The following is a 21,295-nucleotide window of genomic DNA, read 5'->3' as shown; positions in this document are numbered from 1 at the left end:
ATGTGATCCATAATAACATTATGCTGAAGTAAGAAAGGGCTTTTTACTTTGTTGTGAAACCTCAACACATAAGCCCAGTGAACCAGTTACCTTCTAGCAGCTCCTCAAAGTCGTCCACAAAAAACTCTCTTAGCGGCGGCCGTTTGGGTCTCTTCAGGGTGTTGACTAGTTGTTGAATTTTGGCTGAAACTCTGCTGCTGACTGGAACACCTGCAGAGGACAAACACATTTTAATGCAAGTCCTGCATTAAACTTTCCACAGGTGCTCATCTGTAAAGTAGTTGCTGCTTAAACGTTCCACTGAGCAATGAGCTTCATCTCTGATACATAAAAAAAAACCCCAAGTTTTCAAAGTCCCAAGTTTTCCTCAAGTGAGCAATCAACAAAACAGCAACTGAACGAGACACTGAGAAAGAGAAGTGGCTTCAGAGATGAGGTGTGAGTACGAATAGATCTTTCATTAATGCTGATTTTACTGTCAGAGTGCAGCTCTGAGATGGAAAAGAAGTAGGTGCTGAGGTCTGGATGTGAATAAATGTTTTGGCAGACTTAGCAGGGACAGGTGGGAGAGCTAAATGGACATGGGGTCTGCACAGCAAGAAAAATAACACATGCGATCGTCACATTTGCTGCAGGTTTTTGAAAAGGCAGAAGAAAGTTCAAGGAGAGGAAGGGACAAGGTGCTGCGACTAGATCTGAACCATCAGAAAGGAGCAGAGACACCTATTAGTAATAGCTACGACTGTTTTACCAAACTACAATCGCTTAGAGCGATATAAAATCCTTACAACAAAACCTTTGAATGTATAATCTACTCGAGACAAAAAGCAAAGGGAAACGGCTCAAAGTGAAATCTCTGCTCCCACACCGTGAATCAAAGGTTGAATCCTCAAACATCCAGAGACAAACACTTCATGATATCACTGGTTTAACTAAAGCTCATCTCTGGAAACAAAAGGACACACGACCCATTGTAAGCAAGACAATAAAAGATTTTAAATTTCTGACGAGATCCCCCGAGTGCTTTGAAAGAGAGCCTCAGCTTTAGTAGTGTCTCTTTCAGCCAAACACTGTAATAAGCTCCCATCTGTAAACTCTGGCACCTGATCTGTCGGGCTGCTTCACTGTGAGCTGTGTTCAGCATCTCCGTCCACCACGGCATCAATCACACCGTCTGATGAATAACTCCGTCTGCTGCAGCTTCATGTCCCTCCAGAGACGGAATTATGAAACTATAAAACCAGCAATCTGGTGTCTGGCCTCGTTCATCTCTGAGGAGTCTGCACAAATCTCTGGATCCACCTTTTCAGAAGCTAAAACGCGTTTCAAACCTGACCCAGAACTGCTTCTAATTTAGTCAACAAAGGGGGAGGTCAAACGTTTGCTGCTTTGATTTGCTGTTTAGTACAAACCTAATTGATGAAACAGCCACTTGTGCAGTTACATTATGAAAATGAACACGATGGTCACAATAACACAAATCAACAGGTTTCCTACAGTATAATTATTTTTGTTCCATCTGATCTGCAGCAGTTTGAACTAAAATCTATGTGATTTGTTTCTTCCTGGACTTTGACTCTGGTCAAATCCACCTTTCGTCTACGCTGACGTAAACAGGGTCAGGATTCAGGGTCATACAGACAGTTTACCTTGGTGAAAAAATTATTTCCATGGTTTCATTATTAAATTAATACACGTTAACGGCCTGAGAAACTCATCAATAGCCAGGTAACAAATTAATATAGTTCCCAAAATGACCCCAGTTCCCAGCCGTCACTCACCGTCTCCGGTCTCCATCAGCTCAGCGTTGCCGTACTTGGGCGTCTGCCTCTGGGCAGCGGTGCCGGCGCCCGGGGCTCGCTCCACCTGGATCCCATCGGTAGCAGTGGTGTTGGAGGTGTTGTTGGTGTAACCGGTGACATCTGGAGGGGCAGAGTGGTTCTCTAGGATGAGACAAAATTGGGGTGTGGGTGTTCACAAGGAGGCAGGGAAGGCCTGGTTAGTAACACTTTGACACAGCAGTAATTTTTTCATTCTCAAACGAAGCTTTGGTAAAAACAGAACAGAATAAAATAATAATTTTTACTCTCCTCTAACGTCTGTCAGTAATTCCAGATTTCCATTTGCATCTGCTCCATCACCTTTTTCCCTCTGCTGACAAAATCCATCTCACTCCCTTTGAATTGTTGATCTGACACATCACAAACAAAGACCACAAATCCCCTCCTGAAATCTGTCAGTTATTTCCTCACTGATCGCTGCACATTTGGAAACCTCCCATCTCAAACTACCCCCCTCCCCCGCCCACCACCACCCTTTAAACGCCTGCCTTTCGTTTCCATCAACACCTTAACGTGCCTTTTTAGGCCACTTCTCCCACTTATTTGTGCCACATTTAGATTGTGTTTCAGTCTGTCTGCTGCACCTGATGTTTCAAAGCTCCCATCATGCCTCAAATTCTTCACATTTAGCTCTTTCATGAAGCTTGGCTGCTTTTCAGTAACATCAAACGGTGTTTACTGTTCTGCCCGCGGGATACTTTATTTTGAGTGGTCGGAGCATGAAATGATGCAGGGAGAAGGATGTGTGGTGAATCTAAATAGGGACGTGTGTAGGAACAGCCTGCTGTGTCGTTTACTGTCCCTTAACATTCAGTTTAATTTAAAAATGCTCTTTAGGGGCAAAAGTTTCTCCTGTTTACAGTTGTTTGTTCTACGGTTGTTGCATTAGAAAGTATGGATGCCTGCATCTTGAATCTCTGGTTGCAACATTTTCTACAGTTTGGCAGATCTAGTATAAAGTAGTTTCCACTGATACAAAAATAATAATTAAAAAATAAAAGTGAAAGAACAAAGATGTATTTCTGACCCATGTTTCAGTTTCCATCTTACTTAGTATTTCATCATTTATTGTTCTCTCTGGGAGATGCAGTGCTGTAAATACTGTATATGGATTCACTTCATAAGTACCTTTAGGCCACACACACTGAGCCGGGTTCTGCTGGATGTTTCTTATTTTCTTTCCACTGCTGCCTAGTTCCTGCTCATGAGGGAATGGTTGGCTTGTCTGTGTACAATAAATCTATATAGTGGTATTGTTATATTGTGTAAGGTCTGAAACTTTACTTTGTAAAGTGCCTTCAGATGACTTTTGTTGTGAATTGACACTATACACATAAACTGAACTCAATATTCAGTGTGTGCATGTTTGTGCACAGTTCTGTGACTCAGCTTTTATCCTAAATTCAACAATCTAACAGCTTCCTGATCCACTGAGATGCTTTTGGATAAGCTGGTCTCTTTCATTCATTCATGCCAATAAAGATAACAGGAGCTGGACTGCATGAGAAACTCTGTATGTATACTGTATATATAGTGAAAGGAAAAAGGAGACAAGAAGAAACCAGGAGGCAGAGAGGGAGATAATTCCCTGAGAAGGACCAAGGCAAAGCCGACGAGACCAAACAGAATTCTTCATCCAGACACGGACTGCATATCAATACTGCAGCGCACAGCACAGGCATGCTAATTACTTTAGCACGCAGTAGATTCTCTCTGCAACATCTGGGCTGTCTGTTTGAGCTAACTGAACTGGACGTGCACTAGACGTGTGTGTGTCCAGTGACCTAATCAGAATGTATTTATGATTATGATGTGTGACGGGATAAATATCAGTCATGGCTGAGGAGGAGGAGGATGAAGACTCTATGACTGCTGCAGTGCCAATAACACCACCTGAAGGAACAGATACAAGTACAGGACATGTTGCTCTCCCATATAAAAAGTAGCTTGATGGTAGAGATGCTGAAGGTCACACGATCAAGCCCTGATTTCTCCATCAACTTGTCAGGAATCTTGTTGATGCATCACTGTGCATCAAAACTCACAAACGACTTTCACACTTGTGCATTCAATGATTAATATTCAGAACGATTCCTTTTATTTTATATTTGATTCTGTGAGTGTGACACCTTCACCCACCACAGACGGTAGAATGTAGGAGAACTGTTCATCAGACTGGACTCTGTCTGGAGACTCAGGTCCTAAGTTGCCCTTTCACACATGTAACATACAACAGGAGGTTATCCAGGTCAGGTGCATTCTCACCTACATGAAGTATTCTATTTAATTTAGTGGAGGCGTCGGCAGAGAGTGTGCAAGAGGCAGGATATGAAGCAGAGAGGACACTGCAGTAATCAGTGTTTTGTTTAATGACAGGCACATCAACTCATCACCCACTTGCTTGCTGTGAATTCTTCAGTGAATGACCGGCCGTATTCACATGAGCTCAATCGGACATATACAGACTTATACAGACTTATAAAGACTTATATAAAGACATAACATGATATTTTCCAGAAAAACAGAAATGTTGAAACTGAGACATCTGCTTTGTTTACTGTCTTTGCACAGAGAGTCTGTCTACTTCCAAGTAAACACTGGTGCAGGTGCAAAGCAGATCACCCACAGCATTGTGATGTACTGGGTATACATCATTAGTATTTTAAACTTATAAAATATTAACTTTACAGGATCCAACTGCTGATCTCTCTGTCAGAATGTGAGTACAGCATTTTTCCTAACACGTCAAAACACGGTTAAAACACAACTGAGTTCTGTCTGTGAGGATTCTCAGTCATTCAGGTCATAGTTTTGCCAATACAACAGGACTTGCTTTTAAAAGCAACACAAGTTTGTTGTGCTTTTCATTAATAATTTAAAAATGAAGCTGACATGTCAGATATGGAGGCCTGATCTGTTATGTAAGGTAAAATGACCAACTGTAGCAGGTACGATCACCTGTTGCCAATGGATTTATGTTGTAAAGACTGCATATTCTATCCTTAAACCTTCAATTATATGAAAACACTCTCTGCATCATGTTATTTTGGATGTTGTACTTAATGTTCACAAGCACATGCAGCTGTCCTCCTGTCTCTGTGTGCTTTCTGGAAATATTCCAGTGATGCTGCATCAATATTTGAGTTATTTCATTCATATTTTTAAATACAGGACTTCATACTGTGAGTCAGGAAATGTGTTCATATCCTTGTAAAACAACACTAGTTGCAGTCGCAGTATCCCCAGCAGTTATAAATTAAAGTTGTGAATAATAGAACAACTGTTCCAGGATCTGTCCGACACCATCTCTACAGTCTGGTTCTCAGCAGCTGAGCTTCAATACAAGCAGATGGTTTTTTACTGAAAATATTCATCTATAGAACGGCAGGAAGTATCTTTAGAAAACCTTCTGGTCTCAAACACCACCAGTAAATTCTGTTTAAGTAAAATCATTGATTCGGTCACTGCACAGGGCTGTGAATTTCCTCCTGTCTTATGTAAAGTGCTTCATAAGAATGTCAATGCACCTTCAGCTGCTTTTTAATCAGACTTTATTCAGCAATCGTTAAAGAAGCAGTTGTATTGTCACAAATTGTATCACAAAAAGAGAGAATACTGCATTTTTGTGCCAAATACACGTCTCATTTATGACGACCCTGCAGCAAAAGCATCTGAGCAGCACTCCGGCATTACAAGACACTTGATGAATGACATCCAGGAACACTCTGCTAAACTGTTATTCCTCAGAGAGCAGAGTTTGCCCCTGGCAGATACACAGCACTGACTGATGGAGCCCAACATACAGTACAAACCTGCACCTCAGGGCTTCAACCTGATGACTTAATTACACTGAATACGTCAATGTTAATGGAGTTCATGATATATGTTCTCTGACAATGATTAATGGTTGTTTAAAAGTTTTTTATATTTTCTTTAGGTGAAATTAAATGAATGGAGCTACTTCAAAAAATGAGACATCAGCTGGACATGTAGCTGTGCTAATAATAAATTAGTTGGCTTATAGAGTCTATATTACCCAAAGAGTCACATTAAAGCCTCTACTACACAGATAAAAGCAGGGGTTAATGTCTTTGAAACAGTATTTGTGATTTCAGAAAGAAGATATTTTAGAATATGGCATAAAAGTAAAGACCAACACAAAACGAGGAAGCCGGCAGACAGCCTACATTCCTCTACCATCTGCTTTCTGGCTTCGATGAAAAGCTGTTTTGAAAGCAGATTGCCTCTAGCTGAGCAAACAACTAAAACATGCTGCATAATTAGCCAAATCAATAAACAACAGCAAACAGAGTAACCTTGAAAAGAGGGAGGACTCTTTCAAACAAGACGCTCTGTAGCCTCTTTTAAAGCATTGTTGATTTTTCTCATCAACAATTCTCACTGTAAAAAGCTAAAAAAGCTGCGAGCACCAGCTTTTTCTTTAAAATACACACAACCAAACTACTTTTAATGCTTCTACGCTCAATGCTATTCCCAGAAAGGTCAGCATTGAAAACTCTTCTGCACTCTCACAACACGGCCGAGCAGAAATTTAATTAGCACAGACGGGGCACAAATTGTTCAGCAAGCATATGACACAAGACACCGGGGGAGTGAGTCACTTCAAATGATGAAGGGGAAAAAAATCCAACATCCCTGTGTCGTGTCAAGGGATGGCAGAGAGTGACCCAGCTCTCCGGCCCTCCACCAGTCATGCTCCGATCTCGAACTTACCGGAGCGTCGTGGCCCAGACTTTCCATTCTTTACCAGGCCAGCTGGCACTGGCGTCCTCCTCCTCAAAGAGAGGTGGTTTAAAAGGCCTGCATGTGAGGAACAAGAAGGGAGGGGGGCAACTTGAAAAGTGGAGTAATGTTGGGTGTCAGTCAGGAACCTCTGATGCTCTTTAGATTGATGCAGCCACCAAAGCTCAATCGAACTTAACTACTGTATAATTGGCCCATATGGAGATTCACCACAGAGCACTACAAGAAGAATCTGTCTACGTACATATAACAGCAAACTGCAGGTCGTGGATCTGTGACATTAAAGATGTTTAGCTCCAGTTTTAGTGTTGAACGAAGTCAATCCAACTGTTGCTACCTTCTTCTCCATCATCTCTGCAGTATTCTAGATCTAAATCATTCTAATTAGACTATAACATGCTCACATTTTTAGCTGTTATTTGATGATTTCCTCTGCTCCCTTTACTTTCACACAGTGATTCACATATTTTCTGTGATTTAAAAGGTTAAATATCTCACATAACTCAACAGGCAACATTTTCCCTTTAAAGACAGATTCTATATGTTTGTTGTACTTTGTGAAAGAATTAGAAAACTTACTTTGATACAGACATTTAGTTGTTTTTTTATGTTTAACATGTGAAGATTTAAATGTCTGAACATCATCTGACCGTTCGTCTTCAAACAGTTTCCAGTAACTACGCAGCAACAGCAGCAGCTAAAACAAACACTGCTGCTATCTGAAACAAAGGAGGTTAACCTAAACTCAAACTCAGCAAAAACTGAACCATAACAACCAGATTGTTGGCAACGATCCTGTAAAAAGGATCAGCAGAGGGAGACGCTGGGGGGGAAGGTTGTGGAGATACGGGGGAACAGAAAGTTATTAACTCCGGGATAAACAAGGACTCAGTACAACATCATGTGATGTAATGGAGATTTGGAGCAGTCAGAGTCTAACATTGAGTCTATGAACCTGGATATTGTGGTTTATAAAACTACCACCACATATTTAGTACAAACAAACATTCACTGGATTGTGAGTCAGCTAATTCACAGCCTGTCATGGTGGATCTTCATCTGCATCTTTCCAGAGTTAGGGTCGCTTGTGGAGACTCGACTGTGAAGCCGTGGGATGACGCAGTTCCGGACCAGAACCATTAGACCTCTATTTTTTAAAGCTATGCATCAAAGTAGTCAGAAAGTACTTTCCTGAGTTATTTTAGTCTTTAGTCGTAACTACAGCCAGATACAGACAGTTGCTTTTAACTGTACCTAAAATAAAACAGGGTTTCTTCCTGTGATCTTCACATTTGCCTCGGCTCATTCTCCTGATTGAGACTGAGTGCCTACATGCTTTCAGCAGCTGCTTCGCTGGAAACATCCTTCTGACTTCACTAATTTGAAACCGCAGAGAACGGTGACACAGGAAATCGGTGGAAACGAACCCAAACAAACACAGCAGCAAACAGCACCGAGCGCAGAAGCTTTGCTGTCACATCTGAGCGGTGAAGGAGCTGGATGCTGGCTGGGCGGCACTGGCAGGGGCTCTCTCTGTGTCTGTCTATGCATTATCTTCAGAGCTGGAAACCAACAGTGCCAGCATGAAAACAAACCCGTCGCCGCCAGGAAATTTAGTCACGACAGTACCTCAGCAAATAGTGGTGGCACAAATCGGATTCTGTGGCAGCAGCAGGACAGTTTTTCCACTTTTATGTGTCTACTGTACGTGTTGAGCATGGGCTGAAGCAGTTGGAAAGGAACTTGCTGTAGTGTTGGTGCCACGTTCTGCCTTTTGAACATGCAGGAAAATAGTGTTAAAATCCACAGTCTGTTCTTTGATTAGTCTGTCTGTGGTTATTCTGTGCTTGAAAATGTTCCAGACTTTGTTCTTACAAATGTAAAACTGCAGGTTAAATATTGAAAGATGTCTTTTTACAAGAGGAATTTCTGTTTCTTTGAGTAAATGCATTGTTTTTTTATTTTTATGTTCTTCATATTGAAGAGTTTGCTATTGTAGCAACACAGGCACAGCAGGACTCTAAAGGTCAGAGCAATATGAATAAGAAAACAGAAAATCCTAATGTCTGAACAGCAGCGAGAAGCTTGGGGAGAGTAAAGAAGAAGAAGTAGTTTGACCTCGTTCTTCCCAAACTGGGATTCGGGGACCTCCACCAGGTCTCCTGAGAATTCAATCCGTTTCAGATTTGAAAGAACTAAAGTAAATTGATTATTAGTCTGTTATTAAAAGAATAATCGGCTTTAATGAAGTTGGTTTTAATACAGTGTTTTAACACATTCTTATTTGTCTTGGTCACTACAGATGCCACTTCTCACTAAACACCATCAATGTGTAAACATGGTCTAATAAGAAGTGAGGAGATGATGAGTTTGGTTTCTGGCTGGAGGAGTTTGTGTTTTGCTGTAAGTCTGAATGTTAAGATTAGTCTGGATGAGTCAGGATCAGCTGTAGCATTAGTGCGTCCATCCTAATCCCTCACCTGTCTTGTTGTGGTGATGATGATGGTGGTGGCGGTGAGCAGAGATGTGGACGTGTTGGGCCAGGACGTCAGCCAGCCTCCCGGCAGCAGCCCCGCTGCCCCCGCTCCGTGTAGAGGAAGAGGAGGAGGAGGCTGTGGAGGAGGTGGTGGTCGTAGTGGAGGAGGTGCCGTGGATAGCCCGGCCGATCCAGTGCTCCATGCTGATGCTTCCCTCCCGGCTGGATGACGTTCCTCCGCCGCCGCCTCCATCCTCTTCTTCACAATCTCCTCCCTCCTCTTCATCGCCGTATCCCTGACCCTCGCCCTCTGAGCCTGAGGAAGTGTCTGAGAAGGAAAACAGAATAAGATGGATGACGTATGTGCAAAGACAAGAAATAGATGTGGTCTCTTGCCAGAGATTTAAAATAATAATAAATTAAATAAAACCATAGAAAGTCATCCATGTTATATTTAGAGATGGAAAAACATATGTTCCGGTCTAACGTGAGTGCCATGGAAAGGTTTCAGCTTCCATCTGTTCGAGTCGCCACAGGGAAGCAATGGAGTCATGTTTGTCTTTAAAAAGCGCCACTGTGTGTTTGGGTGTGGATTTATGTGCACATATTTTGCATGTAATTTCCATAATGCCCGCGGCAAAACTGATAGTGGTGATATGAATAACAACAGAAGCTGACCCAGTTCTCAGACACACAGGTGCTGAACGTGCACGTGCGTCTTTTTCTGCAGGGCGGTGGAAGACAAGAGGAAAGACCTACAGTCAACCAAACAAAAACAACTTAAACTATTTTAGTCGAGTTAAAAGGACGACCACCCGGTGTTCAGCAGCACTCGGCTTATTACAATAAAAATCGAACTAATGAGGTCGTATTTCTGAGATGAGAAGATGCATATGCTGAATATTAATTAAATCCACACACTGCACTTGTACATTCACTGAGCAGCTTTAAATTCAGTACTATTTAATAAACATTCTTAGTGAAACACTTTTGTCCTTTGATTTTAGAGCATGTACTCTTAATTTAAAGTGGTATTTTACTGTGTATTGAAGTCAATATTCTCTGTTTTTCCCAATAAGACTCTCAGTTTCGTTAACACCTACAGTAAATGAGCAGGTTGTGTAGAGAACAGCTGCCTGTTCCTGCTTAAAACAAAACTAAAAGATCACTGGCAGTGTTTAATTTCTTGTCCCTGATGAATTACAGCTCATATATGTGGTTTAAAAGGCCATGGGACGAGGTGTGATCTCCCATGATGCTTTGCTGAACCGCTCGATTGACAAATCTGTGTGTTGCTAGCGGCAGCGGCAGCAGAGACTCCGAGAGATTAAGCACAAACATGCTGATACGAATAAGATGCTGCCAGGCAACCCGGCATCGTCATGAAACAAACACATGAAGAGAAAAGTGAGAGTGAGACAGTGGCTCCTTAAAAAGGGTTAGGGTTCAAACACATTTAATTTACACACTGATAAAGTTCAGCTGTGAAAGAACCTGTTGCTTGTCTCTGCTACACGATGCTGCTTAGGAACAAACCACTGTGCTGACCTCGTATGACCCTCACCAGCAGACAGAAAGAGGTGTGTGTTGGTCTGTGTGTGTTGGTCGGTGTGTGTTGGTCGGTGTGTGTTGGTCGGTGTGTGTTGGTCGGTGTGTGTTGGTCGGTGTGTGTTGGTCGGTGTGTGTTGGTCTGTGTGTGTTGGTCGGTGTGTGTTGGTCATGTGTGTTGGTCGGTGTGTGTTGGTCGGTGTGTGTTGGTCGGTGTGTGTTGGTCTGTGTGTGTTGGTCGGTGTGTGTTGGTCGTGTGTGTTGGTCGGTGTGTGTTGGTCGGTGTGTGTTGGTCATGTGTGTTGGTCGGTGTGTGTTGGTCGGTGTGTGTTGGTCGGTGTGTGTTGGTCTGTGTGTGTTGGTCGGTGTGTGTTGGTCTGTGTGTGTTGGTCTGTGTGTGTTGGTCGGTGTGTGTTGGTCGGTGTGTGTTGGTCGTGTGTGTTGGTCGGTGTGTGTGTGAGTGCTGCTGCTGCTCCCTCAGGACATGAGCTTTCTAAATGAGCAAAATGGATTTGTGTGTATGGTGACTCCTCACAGCTCGTTTACCTTGTTTCGAGTCAGAGCAACTTGAAAGTCGTTGCCTTTTCAGTCCAGAGAGCTGAATATACATGAGTTTATTGTATTTATTGTGTACAGATTTACAGTGTGAGATTTATAAGCTAGATTTCAGTCCATCCAGGATTTTTAAAGTTCAACCAAACACTATGAATTCAATTCTGTCCAGTCATTTAACACTACGTGGCCACGACAACAGCAAAAACAGAGAAACAATCCAATTTCTAGAATATTATTTACAAATTGCAGCATTCAAAGAGCTGCTACTAATATGCAGGAAGCTCCGGGAATATCTGGGAGAGGTGGGGTGTCTGCAGACAAACTGTGCAAAGCAATTCCCCAATGTTCTGCACAAAAGACAAGAGAAGTCACAGTGACAGAGGCTGATGCATTCAGACCTACTGTGAGTGCTGAAAGAACCAAGGTGAGTTACATTAAATAATAATAATAATAATATGTGGCATGTGGAGGTGTGTGTGTGTCTGCACGTGAGAAAGAAAACAGTTTCCTCCTACACAGTTAACATTTGAGTTAAATTCATATTTGGTTGTTAATTCACATGTTAACATATAAAAAAAACAGATATTCAATTTTATTTACTGAAAACAGTTCAAGTATCTAAACAAGTATTGTGATTGTTGGCACACCCTCTATCACTGAGCTTTGTTGTTGTCCAGCAATAATTAAAACACATCAGTGACATGTTCTATATCAAGATGAACACACACTGTAGTTTATGTCGACTCATACCTGCACCCTGCTGCCACAATACTGAGGTTATTTGACTTAATTCAGGTGTTACAGTTAATCTGATGGTATAATTATTATGGGACACTGGACCAGCCTGAGGTGAAGCGGTTCTTATTTTCCATATCTGGCTTCTGTCCAGTTCCTCTTAGTGTCGCTCAATTATACCTACTTCAGTGATGGTCTGTGAAGCTCGGCCCTGCAGCCAGAGAGATAATGGCCTCATTAACACCCTCATTAAACAACACCAGCACCATAAAACCATGACTGACTGCCAGTTCCACCCGTCCTGGTTGGATACTGCTTCTCATGTTACAGAGTTAAACTGTGTGATGGGTCCCATACGCATTTAAAGACGTGGTTCTTAAGCTCAAGGAGCAGGTGCCAGGTTTAGTTCAGGATAGAGGATCAAATCTGTGACCACAGAGTTCCCTGAAAGGCTTCACGAGCTTCAAAAATGTCGACTGTTGGTTGTGTCCCTAACTGTTACCATGAGATACTTGAAGTAACGTTCTGGAGATCATTAGTGATATTATTGTTACTAAATTGTGAATGCATAGTTTGGCGTTTGCTCCTTACCTGGTGGTGTGTAGGCGTCCATGGAGGTCTGGACCACCAGCGACCGCCGCTTCGAAGGCATTGGCACCGCCATCTTCCTCTCTTTGTGCTTGGCGAGGGCTGCCTGCACCGCCTCGGTGTGCACATCTGGAGACACATTCACACATTCACAACTCATTTCACCTAAGTTTTAAAACTCCTGCAGTACAACACAATTTACTTTAAATGAGTTTAAATGGAGTTTTCCACCTTCACATTAACCCCTGTATCTGTAGCCAATGTGTAGTTTATCGCATCAGATGAAATACAAACAATGAGAGATAAACACGCTGGACCTAAATGAGCACAAATGCTACATATTGTAGTGTCCCTGAACGCCTCACTGGTGCACCCAAACAATTTTGCACATTTCACACGCAGTAATTTACCGGCGCATGTCTGCTCCCACTGCTGCTGCAGACACTTTATTAATCGATCAGCATTAGCGAAGACACCAGCCGATGTTGATTCATTTAAAATGCCAAACAGCAATATACGATGATACTGTGGTACTGGCACCTTTACTTAAAGGTTTTTAATACTTCTTCAATCACTAACTCTCCATAATTATGACAGATCTAACAAAAGAACTAACAGAAAGAAGGTTTACAGGCTTTTCAACAATGGCTGTGACATCCTATGTAAACACTGGTCGAGGGTGTTAAATAACAGAGAGTGAGACACAGTCCATCGAAACAAAGAGGGAAAAACAAAAAAAACTGCAGTAGTATTTTCAGCTGGCTGCTGTATTTGAAGTGTTCTCGCTACAGTGAGTGTTCCCATTTATTCACTTTCAGTTTACGTACACAAACATTCCCACTTTGAGCGGCTCCCATGAGGCCATGTGGTTTCCGACTGGATTAAGTTAAGGGAGTGTTTTGTAAATGAGCGTTTCTAAGCAAGAGATAAAGAAGTGTGATACAGCCACAGCTGACTTTGTTTGAAGGGTGTCTATTGGTGGCAGAAGGAAAACACACAGCGCCTGACGGTGCAGAGACGGCAGACTGTTGGCCCAATAACGACATAAGTGAGACATTTGTCAGAATGAATGGGGCTCACAGACAAACGTTTGTTTAGCTTGTGTGTGCTTATGTAGGGAACTGGAGGCAATTTAAATCTCAAGTGCACATTTATTGTCCTATGGTTGACTGAGTGTGACTGCACAGTGTGTGTTTGGCATTTAAAGGTGTTCATACAGCTTTTCCTTTTCAGTAGAACGAGTTAAAAGGTTTTTAAAGGATTTATTTTCTGTCAGATCCAAACTCAAACAATCTCAAACTCTCCAAAACAATAATTCAGTGTGCCGTGTTTTCCCAATTGGCCTGAGTACAGGCTCGTTTCTGTTCTTATGGGATGGCCGCGTTCTTTATTGCTAACCCCAAATGTGATCAGAGCAAATTCCTGCAGATTAATTCTGAATGCGATGCCAAAGAAAATAATTTACCAAAGTTAAAATCCTCAGTTAATACGACATGAATCTTTAGTTGACACCAGATGGGACAAAACCAAACAATGTGGGCTTCAGGAGCTGTGACAGATTTACCAGAAGCTTTTTCCACTGATCTTTGCCAAACACTGGACTGGCTGCAGCCCAAACTATCGACTACTGCTTCATGTCATAATACTGGTGCCGCTGCTGCAGACAAATCCATGATCTGAATTCACATCATGAAGTGCCACCACATCCTTTATGCTGCTTGGTCCCTAGCAGCCACACAACATAGCGATGGTCCATAGATGAGAGTGTAGTCGCCTAACTGCTAAATGTTCCTGGTGCTTTAAAGAGGTAACTTTGTTTGTGCCTAAAATTGGTGTGAAGCTCCTTAATTAAATAATCCTCCGAGTTCCAATGAAAAAAATGGTTTCATGCCTTTAGTTATCACACATAACCCACTACACTGATGAGGGGATTAAAGGAACGGTGCAGGTATTTGACTTCCTGACACAGCAGTATCTGCGGATACTGAGATATTATCACCTTTATATCATATAAATATGTGTTCTATGTTAGTTCTTCTCGTCTGTTTGACTGGAAACAGGAGTAAAATGTTTGAGAGACAAATAGAAATTCAGACGCTGCCATAAAAACAAAATGTTACACAGAGAAAAGGGGAGCGGTGTTGGAGGACAGCCCCACCTGATCTGTAACGTTCGTCTCTGGATCCAGACGACCGCCGGCGGTGGTAGCGGGATGACGAAGACGGGGTGACAGGTGTTCTCCTCTCCTGGCCAATGGACGGATCCATACCTGAGAGAGAGAGAGGTTCAAATGTATAATATAGCATTCATACATCTCCTTAGTTAAACTCCATGACACAAAAAAAGCTAATTCTGTGTTTTTGTAGAATTTAAGTGTAGTTTCATTTTAATGAATCCTGTATTTACAGCACAGGTTCCATTAAAAGTCAGGTATAATAGTTTGGACCGCTTTGTTTCAGGAGGCTGTGATGCAACTAATGGAGGCACTTCAGGTGCTTTAAAAACCCTGAGCAGCTGACTATCACCATTTACATTAAAATGTTCTCATTGCATGTGTTCTTCACTTTTTAAATTAATAATTTTAGCTTGTTTTATCTTTTTATAATTGTCTTTTTGTTAATATAAGTATCTGTGGATCAACTCAGACACATACACTGTTCTAGGATTCAGTGCTTTGATTATTCAGGCACTAAAATCATTCAGATCATTGTAAAACAGAAGTGAACCATCATGTTTTCTTTAGTATTTAAGTCATGGGTACACTACAAACAAGAGCTACTGTTATTCCTACTTTAGCAGATTTGTAAGAGGGCCCTCTGAGTCACACTTGAAAAACCAGATATATCACATAAATCAACACGACAACATGACGAAGCAAAAATCTGGCACGATACCAAGAAGAATTAGAAACAAACACGCACGTGCACACACACAATCACATAACTCATTTAGGTGGATAATTAGCTTCCTTGACGGTAATTACAGCATGTGTCTTCACCAGAATACTTTTATACAGTCACTAAAATAACCAGGTTACTCTGAGAAATCACATAATGCAGATAACTGAGGAACGAGTTTACATAAATAACCTCGTTACTGAAAATCCAGGTATACGTGCACCAGGCGAATAACTCTACCTTTTCACCTAATTTGGAAGCCGAGCTTAGAGATTTTAACTGTTCAGTGTTTAGATGGTTAAACCCGGTCACTGGATATCCACATGTTTACACAGCATGGTTAAGACCATAGAGAATTACATGGAGTGAGGATAGACCGTTCCTCCAGTCCCCTACTCTGATAACCAGGTATCTCGTTACAGCTGACCGTTAAGAAATCAGCTTACTCGAGAAAGACGCTGTAGCCTGTAGCTAAATGACTATTGCAGGAGGACTCTAAAGTCCGCAACACAATGTGTCCTCTTGAGAACAATCAGTTATACAGTGCAACTTTATTTTCAAAAACACAACAGTTAATAACATTAAAAACAATAAAACCTTATTTATTTCATTCTTAAAAGCTGCATGTTAAATATAATTCAGTAAATAACTATAAACACCTAAAGAGTCTCACATAAACACACACTGGAGCCTGCACAAAGACACACAGAGAAAACAACCGATCAATAAGTCTGATGATAATAACCACCCTGTTACTGACAGCTACGACCACTCCAGAGCTGCTGATCTATGAGCATCCATCTCAGCCTCACACTCGCTCCCTCGTCTATCTTCATTAGAGCTCTCAGCGCGGCTCAGAGTTTCGCTGCTGGTCAGAAAAAAGAGCTAAAAGTTGATTAGACGACCATATAACAAGTAGCAGCCAGCCCAGGAATATATGACGGGTCTGGGAAATACTTTGCCTTCACGTTTCCTCTGGGGAGTCTGGATGGATGGATTCCCCCATCCTGCATCATTCTGCCTATTCTTCCTCCTCTCTTCTTTCCCCACTTCTTTTTCCTGCCGACTGCTCCATTTGTTTTCGTTGTATATCCTGTTCAATAAAGCGAGTAGCTACTAGTAGTATTTATATGTATTTATAGCTGATTTGTTCTATAATATTAGAGAAACACTTATTAAAGCACACTTGATGTGTGTGTGTGTGTGCTTGATTACAGAATATCTGCAGCTCTACCAGTCACTTTATGTATATTTTTAGTTAGTGTAACCTTAACTTGACAGACTATCAATAAAAGCTGCAAAACTCTATTGCATGCATTTTAATTTAATTTATTAATCTAAAAAAAAATTGACTGGATAAGATGGATCAGGATTTCTGAACAAGTTTAAATATTTTAATATATTAATATTAACATTTTTAGCCTGACCTGGCACATCCGATGCTCCAAATACTAAAGTTCCTTATTCAGAACTTACTGTTGATCTAAATGATTTAGTGACATGATATGAATAAAACTTTAATTTATTTTGATTCTGTTTCACTGTAGTCCACTGATTCTTCATCAGTCTTACAGAGTCATTACTTCTTACACCATCTTTGGGGTCACAGACAGTTACGCAGTGTTTATCCAAAGATTTTAAGTTTATTTGTTAACAAATAAAGTCAAATTCAAATCATTTGTCACATTCACGCACTCAGATCCATAAATTAACAGTGTGAAGCAGTAAAGCCAGGATGCAAAATAAATCAAATTCAATCCACTGCTTTGTTTTTCATAATATTTATGTGTATGCAAATATTTATTATTAATTATTATTATTCTGGACAAGGCATCCCAGGTGTCAGATGGGTGAGGTGTGTCACATACCTGTGCAGTGACTTCTAGTAAAATACGAGGAAGTAGCAACACAACATACCGTAACGTGCCATAAACTATATGAAGTCCAATTAAGTCCAATTTAATCTGGTACTTTATACAACAAAAACTCCAAAACCAACCTCACACAGAGTGAAACCTTAAAGGAAATCAATGCCGGCCTCTTTCTTTCATTCCTCTTCTGTCAACTACTGTAACTAGAAAGACATTAAATCCAATAAAGACACGAGATGGATGAAGTGGACACTGACACAGATCAAAGAACTCCCACACACTGTATTATTTACATGTATTTATATACACACACACAATCAAGAATAATATAAGAGTGTACTGATTCCAAAATGTCTGTATATCCATTAAATTACACCTTCATAAAACATTCATATTAAAGAAGTTAATACATTCAATTTATAGACAACTACATCTGTGTATATGTGAAATATGTGTAATGACAAGTCAAAATCTGTGTAAATATGATTTTGGAAACATGAAACACTAAACTAGAGATAAGATTTACAGTCCTGGCTCTTCTGATCTGTAATTTAAAGTCTGTAGTGCGTTCCCACTTTCAAGCCTGAAGAAAATCTAACAAAGACCTGAATTAATCATTTGAAAGTTTCTCACTATGAGGCTCACAGCCTGTTCTGAATAAGAGATGAATGGTCAGTGTTCTCAGGGGGAAAGTAAACAATACAAGGGAGTGGTGGATCTCTTTTCTCTCTTTCAAACTATGTAATCTGGGTCCCTTTGGGTTGACATCTACGTGTAGCACCCATCTACCTAGGCTTGCAGAACTCGGCAGCAGCACCATCTGAGAGCCAAAGTCCAGCATAGAGAGGCTGAGTGAATGTGGTCTGGACTCTGTGGAGGAGAGTCATGGTTTCAGAGACGCCGTAGAAGGACAGAACACCTGCTCTGTGATCCAGGTAAACTCCTATTCTGGAGGACCATGTGCCTGGGATGGGAGTTTTCCGGCTGTTATGTCTGAATTCATAGCTATTTTTGAAACAGTCCAACGCCCAGGACTTCACATTATTCCCAAACACACAATCATTGAAGGCTCCGGCTCTGCTGATATCCTTGTATGCAAGTGCTACTAAAACTCCTCTCCCGCTCTTTTCCACCTCCCAGTAGCATCGTCCAGTCAAACTCTCTCTACTCAGGACCTGCCATGAATACACGAACCTCTCTGGATGGACAGAATATATCTGTTCTTCTCTCGTGAACGTTGCCTTTCTGTTCTCCTTAGATAGCGACAGATGTATGTTTGCTGTGTTAGGATTCAATGTGACTTGGCATGCGTAACGCTGGAAGTCAGCTCTGGTCTGAGGCTGTGCTGGCAACATACATGCATCTGGCAGAACCATTGTGATCTTTACATATTCTTCAAGTAGCTCCTGCAGTTTGTCTCCAGCTACTGACAGTGCCGCTGTCACCTTTTCAAAGTACTGCAGGTGACGGACTTTGGCTGTAGGTGGGTTTTCAGATACACTGGAATTCGACAATGAGGCAAACTTTAAAAGGAAGTAGGTGTGATCTTCTGCATGTGACAGTTTGTCCAGTTCGACATCTTTTCTCTTCAGCTCGATGATCTCCTGCTCCACCTTCCGCCGATTGTTTTGTAACCGACCCAGTTCACTGTCCTGCTGAGATTTAATCTTATTCTTCACATCAGAGAATCTTTTCTCAAATATATGGATCAGTTCGTAGAGGACCTTCTCAGCGTTCCTCAGCGCTTTGTTGGCAGACTGATTAATAGCCGCCTCGTCCTTTAGAAACAAATTCACCTCTTTCTCTCTGTCCTGGATTCTCTGCTGGAGTTTTTGTCGACTCCCCTCCAGCTCTCTCTGCCTCTCAGTCCTTTCTGCTGCAGCTGAGACTGTGTCGTGACCTTTATGTTCATCCACGTGGCAGAGATAACAGATACACTGCTGATCAGTACGACAGAACATCTTCATCACTTCCTTATGTTGAGCACAGATACTGTCCTGACACCTTGCTGCTGGTTCAACTAGCTTGTGGATCTGAAATGGACCAACACTATAGTGATGTTGGAGATGTTTCTCACAGTAAAAAACCAAACACTGGAGACAGAATTTAAAGGCTTTCTGCTTTTTTTCAGTGCAGACATCACAGGCCACATCTTCAGGTCCAGCATAGCCGTGATCAGTAGGAGGAGATTGGCCTGCAGCCTTCTTCAGCTCCTCCACTGTGATGATCTCTCTGCACTGGGGGCACCTGTAGAGCTTCCTGTGATCCTGGTTATCCAAGTGGTTCTTGATGCAGCTCCTACAGCAGCTGTGTCTACAAGGAATTGTCACCGGATCCTTCAGTAGTTTCTTACAGATTAAGCAGTTGAATAGGTCTTGTTGACTTCCTAGTGCCATGTTACTGGTACTGAGTATCTCTGATAACTAAGAGAAGGGCAGTGACTGGTTCAGATTATATATGAGAGAGAAGCTGCAGGTTATGCATCATTCCACAAGGAGGAGTGGCTTTGGCTGGGAAAGCTGTGCTAGTTTCTAGGAAAGTCTAAACAGCGTTGTGTCGATTAGACACAGACAAAATAGTTGAGGTGGACAACAACATTATTTTTAGCTTAGGATTTTTTGTTTGCAGATCACTACAGCTATGCTGCCAGTAAATGTTGTAATACTGCAAGACCGGTATTTCAACATTATTTTGCTCTTGAGGGGAATTACTGATATTGACTGGAGAAACTGAATATTAAAAATACCATTTGGGGGATTTTCTGAACTGAACAATGACAAAGAAAGGTCAGGGAGGTCAAACAGTCAAAGGTAAAGTACCTGTTTACTACTGCAATGACAAGAAAAGATTTTTACTTTCTCCCTTTTATTGGCACTTGATGTTCGAGCTCTCCAAGTAAATAATAATCAACTGTGTAGCAGGAAGTGAAGAGAAGTGAAAGACACCATAGAGAAGCGAACAGTGTCAGTAGCGTGCGTGTGTGCTTGTGTTTCACATCATATGTTGTTGGTGTATGAGTGGGTCTGTAACACAGCACAGGTGTGTCTCTGTGTGCACCACTGTGTTACTTGTGTATGGGAATAAAAACGTACACTAGAGAACTGAGAAAGAGTGAACTGTGGTGAATTAAGATGCTGCAGAAGCTCGCAAAGACCCCCCACTGGGCCTGGATATGAATACCACACATTCCCTCCATCCCACACCCTTCATTCCATCCCACAATGCACTTCCTGGCATTTCCCCACCCAATCAACACACACACATACACACACACACACACACACACACACACAAAATGTATTCCAGTAATAGATTTGGCAGTGCCAGTGTGTGCTGGTCTCCAGTGACACTACAGCCTCATCTTCAGCGGTGTGATCCGGTGTGTTAGCTGCTCTCCTTTACAAGTCTCACTGCAAAATGGACTCACTGTTTGCACCATATCACCAAAACAACTCAACTTGTAGACTGGAATCAATCGTTTGATTCTGCAACTTCAAACACATCCAAACACATAATTAAATGAAATAAACTGTAACACAGCCAAGACCACTACATGCTCTACAAGAGTAATTTTCCCTGAGTAAAAGCACCAGTTACATGTTGATGATAAAGGTAGCGTGTCTTTTCACAGAGTCCTGGTTTAACATTGTTGGCACGCAGACAAAATGCCAGTGGGATGTTCAACTTTCAAGTACAAGGTGGAAAAATGCTTCAGACTTAACACAAAAAGAGGCAGATTTCATATAAAGCAAGCTCAGCAGGTACATAAAGAGGACGCTGTCTAAGATTTATGACAATGCTGTTTTCATTCTATTCCTTTAGTTTGTGTTGGACGGAGATTTCCTTGGTGCGTCACATTCCTAGAACACACACAGCTCAAACATCTGTTCACTTTACTGCACTGTGCTGATTATTCAGACACAACGAACACACTCAAAAGAATTTGTTGCAGCTCAACTGGAATAAAGTCAGCGTTTATCTACTGTACGTCATCATAGTTGAAATAAAATGCCATCAGTT

The 21,295-nt window shown here is 41.6% G+C and overlaps 2 protein-coding genes across 6 annotated transcripts in view; both read right to left on the bottom strand.

The window, feature by feature from the left end:
- LOC113171999 (disco-interacting protein 2 homolog C) overlaps positions 1-21,295 on the bottom strand; it is a 128,064-nt gene that overhangs the window by 33,026 nt on the left and 73,743 nt on the right. For all 5 annotated transcript variants that reach the window (XM_026374761.1, XM_026374760.1, XM_026374758.1 and 2 more), the window contains exons 3-7: positions 14,666-14,776; positions 12,511-12,636; positions 9,086-9,409; positions 1,782-1,943; positions 91-210 (exon numbers count right to left, since the gene is read on the bottom strand). In XM_026374761.1, coding sequence (XP_026230546.1) covers positions 91-210; positions 1,782-1,943; positions 9,086-9,409; positions 12,511-12,636; positions 14,666-14,776 — 843 coding nt within the window. The remainder of the gene's footprint in view (positions 1-90; positions 211-1,781; positions 1,944-9,085; positions 9,410-12,510; positions 12,637-14,665; positions 14,777-21,295) is intronic.
- LOC113172050 (tripartite motif-containing protein 16-like) lies at positions 17,442-20,428 on the bottom strand. The gene has a single exon (XM_026374855.1). It carries the CDS (start codon positions 19,669-19,671, stop codon positions 18,061-18,063), a length of 1,611 nt encoding a protein of 536 aa, XP_026230640.1. The 5' UTR covers positions 19,672-20,428; the 3' UTR covers positions 17,442-18,060.

Source organism: Anabas testudineus, chromosome 17 (genome assembly GCF_900324465.2).
Source record: "Anabas testudineus chromosome 17, fAnaTes1.2, whole genome shotgun sequence".
NCBI lineage: Eukaryota > Metazoa > Chordata > Actinopteri > Anabantiformes > Anabantidae > Anabas > Anabas testudineus.
This window is presented reverse-complemented; position numbering and strand designations above follow the sequence as displayed.